The 7,806-nt window shown below is 39.6% G+C and overlaps 1 protein-coding gene across 2 annotated transcripts in view; it reads left to right on the forward strand.

The window, feature by feature from the left end:
• Window positions 1–6,252, forward strand: part of ALDH1A2 (aldehyde dehydrogenase 1 family member A2) — an 81,877-nt gene extending 75,625 nt beyond the window's left edge. For both annotated transcript variants that reach the window (XM_027777114.2, XM_005230611.3), the window contains one exon: window positions 3,982–6,252. In XM_027777114.2, coding sequence (XP_027632915.2) covers window positions 3,982–4,054 — 73 coding nt within the window. In that variant the 3' untranslated portion in view covers window positions 4,055–6,252. The remainder of the gene's footprint in view (window positions 1–3,981) is intronic.
• The last annotated feature ends 1,554 nt before the right edge of the window (window positions 6,253–7,806 follow it).

Raw genomic sequence — 7,806 nt, forward strand, 5'->3', positions numbered from 1 at the left:
TATTCACATATTGATATCGTAGGGTTTTTTTGAAAGAGGGGGAAACCAGGCAGCACCCCAGCTCCCATGGAAAATTCTGTGGTAGTTGTACACTTGATTCCCATCTGCAGCTTTGAAAATATTCATCACAAACAATAAATGTTTGGAATGGCAGCAATCTCTATCTCACAAAGATGCCTGAAAACTTATGAGTAATTATTCTACTCCTTTCAGAACCTCTTTGATCAGATATCACCTCCTAATTCACCGCCTCTCCCCCTGCATTAATATCTGCATGCTTTTTAGTAAAATGCCACAGTTTCTTAGATCCCTGTTTTTAAGGGCCATGTTTTACAGCATAAATAATGATAAGTCAGGCAATTAAAGAAGAAAAAAAAAAGAGAAAGTGTCCATACATACGTGTGTCATTGCTAAGCTGTGTTACAGCCCAGAACATCATTGTGCCACTGTGCTGTCTGTGCTAGCACTGTATTATCTGGGACTTGTTTTGTTCCTCCATTTAAATTCACAGATTTTTCTCACACATGGGGAAGAAATGAACACATAATGTTGAGATTGCTATACTCACTTTACGCTTCCACAAAATGTAGCAGGGTATGTGCATACCAGTAGAGAACCAGAACACATGTACACAGTACATCTGATTTCTGTCTACACTAAGGCTACTTACAATATTCTTGTATTCTTAAAGGAGTCTAAAAGAGGGTTGTTTTTTTTACATTTACACCTCTTTAAAGCTTCTTATCTCAACCTGAGTGATGTAAAATTTAACTCCTGTAACTAAAAATCAGGTGACTTATCCCAGATAGCCACATGTGGCCATTTTGTATTAGATTGAGTCCTCCACAAAATTCTGGTCTCTGTCCAAATGTCTTCAAGGGAAGAAGGTGCCATTCTACTTCAAACCTATCTTTTAATGTCACAGGAATTGCTATTGTCTCGATAGCTCTGAGATACAGAAGTGCATAGTTGCATTCCCGAAAAGAACTGCAAGCAGCAGAACAGCTTGGAGTTATAATTCTTTTCCTTATCTTTTTTTCTTTTTGAATGAACAAGGGAAGACAGCATGTAACGCTTCTTTTTGAAGAGTAGTTTGTTCCCCTTCCCTCACACCTACACGACCAAGGGATAGCATCATGCGAACTTGACCCATAGGCTCCTTCCTTTTCACAGACACAACCCCTGTCCTCACCCTGATACCAAACTGCAATTCAAGAAGACCCGAAGTGGCCATAGAACAGGATGTCATTGCTCCCTGCTTCCCTGTAAAAGGCTGTGGGGACAAGCGAGCCCTTTAATTGAACACACGCTGACTCTGCTGCTTTGAATGTCTGGCATAACCCATCTTTCTATTCAGCAAGAGTGACTTTTTAACTTTTGAAAAATACTTGCCTTAGAATTCATCACAGTTGGCCACTTCCAAACTTAAGGCCAGAAAACAAACATGTAAGGCCCTGAAGCCTTAAGCTGAAGAAATAGACAATAAATATATCTAATTTTGTTTGCCAGACCAAGATAAGAAACCAACCAGCAGCTGGAACCTACATAAAGGCGCTGGATACTCTGTCGGCTAGGTTATCTAGTGAGTTGCAAAAACATGTCCAACAGGTGTCTGGAGCCAAGTCGCAACCCTAGTGAATCAAGCACAAACTTTCACATAGACAGACTTACTAGCATTAGATACTGAGCTCCATGCGGCTCCTGGTGACAGCTTCCACTGAGCCATAAGGGAATAGTTCTGGGGCTGCGCTGAGTCTGATAAATAGCTAAAGCTTTTGGTCATTCTTTGGAGATTAATCTACCACTTTCTACTGAAAGCTGGGGGTGGGGTGGTCCAAATCAATGGGAACCTTTCACATTGTCTAAAAATCTTTACTAATATATTTCCTTGCATATACTTAGATTCTGATAGATCTTAAAATGCTACTGAATTATCAGCCTGAATTAGTTAAATATCAACCACTACATCACACGTACATCTTACCAAGCCAACAGGCACATCAGAAAGTTTTCAAAACTGCAGGTGTAGTGAAATGGGCTGGTAAATACTGGTATTTCTACCCAAATGAATTAACGTTCCAAGGAAGGTTACAGGAGATCCTCCCCCAGTGTTACATTTTTTGTAAAATTTACAGTGTAGAGCTAAATACCAAGTAGGCTGTGCAACACCAGGGGTGTGCAGAGGAGTTTAACTGCTTTGAACAGTGGCCCCTGTTGTGGTTTAATCCCAGCCAGCAGCTAAGTACCATGCAGCCACTTGCTCACCTCTGCCCCACCTTCTGACTGAATAAGGGAAAGAAAAAGGAAGAGGAATAAAACCCAACAGAAAAAAAACCCCATGTGATGCACAATACAATTGCTCACCACACACTCACTGATGCCCGGCCAGTCCCCGAGCAATGATCAGTACCTCCTGGCCAACCCCCCCACACACACACACAGTTTATATACTGATCATGATGTCCTGTGCTATGGGAATATCCCTTTGGATAGTTTGGGTCAGCTGTCCTGGCTCTGCTCCCTCTGGGCTTCTTGTGCACCTCCTTGTTGCCAGAGCATGGGAAACTGAAAAGTCCTTGACTTAGTGTAAGCACTACTTAGCAACAACTAAAACATCCGTGTGTTATCCACATTATTCTCATACTAAATCCAAAAATCACAGCACTGCACCAGCTACTAGGAAGAAAATTAACTCTATCCCAGCTGACACCAGGGCATCCTTCACTCCATTCTGAAAGCAACACTTCTTAAAAGGGGGTTCTGAAAAGCTCCCCTGAAATATTCTTTATGGTGCAGCTGGCATTAAATTCTGCACAGGAGGATCCAGAGGGAAGACAGTGTCAAATATGCATGATATGCATGTCGGTACTTTTTAGATTCTAATATAAGTAAGGGAGCAATATTGTGTGTGTTGTAGGGGTGGGATAAAAATTTAACCAAGAAACAAATGTCTGCAAGAGCTTGTACAAAAGTATGAGTTCATATAGAAGAGAAACTCTACTTCCAGAATTGGACTGCACCTGTTTCTAAGTGGGGACACTGTCTGCTTTACATACACAGCATCCGGCAGACATACTAGAACTTAACTAGTGACTTGAACACACTTCTCCATTGCTCAAAACATGCACAGCAAAATACAAATACCTATACTCCATAGAGGACAGAACTGACTCCCAAGAAGCCAAGCAATATCCAGTCTAAACCTCAGCATAGTTGCCAAAGAGATGAGCCAGGCCAGAGCTGACCACAAGAAAATCTACATAGCATTCAGAAACACCCAATTCTTAAGCATAATTTATCCAAAGCAGAACACATACCCCGCAGAGCCATGTGTCAGATGCCTGGGACCTAGTAAGTGGCTAGCTTCTAGCAGTGCAGGAGATCTTACGTAAGATGCTGTGCCAGGACCAAAAGAAGTCTTCTATGTAAATGCAGCGGAAATCTGAGCAAGCTCAACACTTTCACAGTATGTGCAAATGCTGATTGCTGCTGCTGGATATTTCGTCTGGGAAAAAAGATCAGTGGATTAGGAGTCAAGGTCATCTTTATCCAGGGTTGTGAGTAGTCCATTTTCCATAGTACTCTGCTTGGACTTTCTCTTTCTTGAGTGCAAATATAAGCAAGTAATTTCACTGACCAGTGGTGTAGGTCTTGGTGTTCGGATATTTTCAAGGTCTGCAGTGGACAGAGGACATCAGTTTACTCCCAACTGTTTAATCAACGGACCATGAGTATTTCTAGATTTAATATCATTCTGTGTCTTCTTATCAAATGCTGGAGGCATCCATTGATCTTTTGACCTAAAATGAAACTTCGTCTTCAGGTTTTCTGAAAGATGGCATGAAAGGAAAACCTGTATAAAATTATAGTCCAACAGAAACCTATGCTGAGAATTTTAGGTTGTATTTTAACTTTATCAAGGTTTTTGCTTAGTGAAGAATTAATGGCTGGCATAAGCTGACGCTGCAATTTGTTTTTTAGGGGTGAATGTGGACTGAGAGAATATTCTGAAGTTAAAACTGTGACAATAAAGATCCCTCAGAAGAACTCCTAAAATGACAAAGGACCACATTGTGCAGAAGAGCACATGATGCCACCCTCTCTATTCCTTATGGAGACCAGCACTCAGGAACAAAAAGTGTTACACAATATATATATAAGAAATTAAGTTGCAACATATATACCGGGCACATAACTACGTACATAATGCAAACCAGCTCTGCATGTTTTCATAACACTCGCCTGAGAATCATTACATCTTTAAAAAACAAATTATAACAAGAGATAAAATTGTTATCGGACATGATTTAATAACGGTTCTAGTATAAAACTGTTAAATGCAAATGCATGCACACACACATTTATCTCTTCTTTAAATAAACAAAGTAAGTCTTACTGCTTTCAGGTTGCCTTCTCAAACAGACCTGCCTTGTACTGATACTCTAGTTTCAATCAGGGCTTTACAAGACAGATTTAATCCATAATGCTAGCAATGAACAACATAAACAAGTACCATTGATGTTCTTAAAAAGTAAACAGACTGAACAGTAACGAGTCAAAAGCTGGTATACTGGCAACTTTCCAATTAGCATGCTCCCATAAAGAGGTCAAACTGGGGAGGGAATCAAACCATTACATGGCAATGGAATCCAAGCACTTCTCTGTGGGATTTGGCTGTCATGACCCACAGCGATTTGTTTTTCAAAGCGTATTTTCATAATTACTTTATGCCTTGCTAAAGCAAAAATCCTCCCTCACTTACAGGAACTTGAAAGGTTTTACCTGCCTGCCAAAAAGCATGGCCAGACAGGGTGCGAGGGTGTTAAGGAGAACAGGAACAGATCCCAAGGCTTCACAGAGTATCTCAGCTTTCACTGCTTGTCTAGTTCTGTTGTTGTTGTTGTTACTGTTGTTGTTTTCACCTTTCAAGTATATGCACACAGACTCCCATTTATTTTTCTGCTATTAAACTGCCTGTGATTACACTGGGAATTATTTAAGTACTTGTTACAGCAGGAGGAACCCAGCAAAAGCCCACCTGACAAGAAGTAAGCTTGACTTTCTTTTCTTGCTAAACGATGGCTTGCCATCCTCAGCACGCTTGTAAGCCTCAGGTGACCTTACTGGCTGGTACTGGCTTTTCAATTATGTCTGTTCTTTGTTTTTGACCCAGGACAAAAATATGAGCAAGTTCTTTTAGAGTGAGGTGTTTAAAACCTGTCACATTATTACCTGCTGCCTACAGAATCTCTTCCAACTTGTAACTAACAAACTAAACACCATCTCTTTCTTCTTTCCAGCTGCAGAGCTCATCGATTCCCCAGACTTCTTTTAAAGAGGTTTCATTTTATGTTTTAACTTAGAATTAAGAAAATTTATTTTAAAAGTACAGTAAATCATCTATGCTGCGTAGCTACATTATCTGGGGTATAAGGACAGAATTACGGCCTCAGGTGTAACAGTTTTCCTAGCTGCAGAGTCTATACTATGAACTGTTGAAAACTCCAGACCTGATCAGCAAATCATTTCTGCATGTTCTTAACTTCCTTTACTCTCTGAGGAATTCCTCTTAGATTTGAAGTTGTGTGTGTCCTTAAACATACTGCTGGATCAGGACAAGAGTATCCAGCACTTTGTGGTGTGGTGGCCCTCAATATTTTGTATTTCTAACTCATGTCAAACGTGTGTTTTTAAAGCAATATGTATACATGATGTTATTCAGAAATGACGTACATTCACAAACATGGAGATGAATCAAAATATTCCTGAGTTGTTAACTGCAAATGCCATATACTTCTACTGTAGCATATGTCAGAGTGAAGAAAAACAAAATACAGCAAATAAGAGATAAATTATCTTTTAAACTGCAATATAAATGTGAAAAGGGAGATTTTACTTCTTTTCTCCTATTTACTTAAAAAAGAAACTTCCTGTGCTAACAGCATTTACACCATGTACTCTTTTGTATTCTTTTTGTGTATTTTGTATGTCTGTGCTTTATTCCCAGTACATTCAGGTAAATAATATAGAGTTGCCATTTTTTTCAACCCTGTCATTGCAACTCCATTTGATGTACATGGATTTGTGAAATCCTTTTTTAAATGTACCATCTGCATGGATCCAACAAAACATTTTTCCAGTCCCTGCAGCTTTTTGTTACAGTTTTTAATCATGTATATAGTTATATGTTATTAAAAAAGTAAAAGGATATTTTCTATGAAGTTTTTTCCATTAAAAAGGTTTAGAGAAAGACTTTAGACTGTGAGACTCCTTTATTGTTGACAGAGCTATAAAAATATTTAAAAAAATATTTACTTAGCAAAAGATCTGCTCTCACAGTAGCTTTATTTTCATTTGCAAAAGTGAATGAAGTAAAAGGCCAATTACATTTTCTGGAATATTATTGCAGCTGTATGAAAAACACTTGTGAATTGCAGATCTAGGTCATAGCCAAAGTTCATGCTCACCCTCATGGTCGTAAAGTTTAGCTATTGGGGAAGGTCTGAAATCATCAGAACCAGTGGGGCACCCTTGCAAACTGCTGCATCACAGCTTGAGTTTTGGATAGTGTTTTAAAAAATCATGATGCCTTTTCTTTCTCGAGTAGATGAGTCACAGGGATGATTAAATTAACACTCAGATCTTTTATGGAGTGATATTCTACTTGTCTTTAATTTCAAAATGCTAAAACAGGGGGAAAAGGACAAGACTGAATGTCATTTTGACAGCCAGTAATATTCACATGGCCAGGTACTAGACAACTCTCCCTCAAGCAATCCCTTTATTCCAGGGTTACTTTCATTGCCAGGAATGGCATTCCTCATTTGAAATGGTGCCTATTTAGAGAAAGTAACTACTCAGTTAATAAGGCCAAGCTACCTCACTGCATGGCAAGCAACGGTCATACCTCAGTGTCACAGAATAATACTGTTGGTTTAATGAACACTCTGTAGGCAATCACAACAGATAAAGTAACTCGACTAAAACAGATGGGATAAAAGAGAATAAAACTTACTAACGGGAGACTGAAATTGCAGTTTTCAAAAAGGAGCACTTCTCCTGAAAGTCTGGGATATCAGGAATACATTAAGCAGAGTTTAATTTATATTTAACTAGTGTCAAGACAACACTGTCATGGGGCTGTGAGTGGACAATTAGCACTTCCCATATTCCCCATCCCTCTGACCTGTTTGCAACCTGTTTCACCACTCCAAGCAGTCACATAGGCACAAGTAATGGAGTGCTTTTCTGAAAGCAAAATGAAGGAAGGAAGGTTGGTCTGGAACCCACTGAAAACAAGGAGTGTTGTCATCTAATGAAATGAGAAAACTTCAGTCCACAGTAAATAAGCACTCAGAGGAGCCTCAGCCAGTGAAAGTAAATGTATCAATAAACGTGTACACAGGTGTAGTAAAGGGAGAGTCTGGAAATAACTGTGCATTTCTTCTGGGAATACGATGTGAAGAACGGCAAAAAATTTCAGTTCTGTGGCCTTCAGACAAACTGATGGGTATTGATACTACTTGAATAGCATTCATGCATTTATTGGTGTCCTGTTACAGAGAACGCTCTTTCTCTTCCACCCCACAGAGGCCAGGACAAAAAGCTTGCCTTGCCTATGCAGAGGGACTGTGTTACAGTGCCCTCTTATTTCACAGTTCTGTCCTAGAAAAAAGAGAACCCATAGTAACACCTGAATTCAGAGCACCAATGTAGCTAGAGCAGAAATCAAAGTCAAGCAATACACTGTACTGTTTACTCATGACCCTCTGCATGGTCACACCTAGAGCTCCAGAGAGCTACATT

This window comes from Falco peregrinus, chromosome 1 (assembly GCF_023634155.1).
Source record: "Falco peregrinus isolate bFalPer1 chromosome 1, bFalPer1.pri, whole genome shotgun sequence".
Taxonomy (NCBI): Eukaryota; Metazoa; Chordata; class Aves; order Falconiformes; family Falconidae; genus Falco; species Falco peregrinus.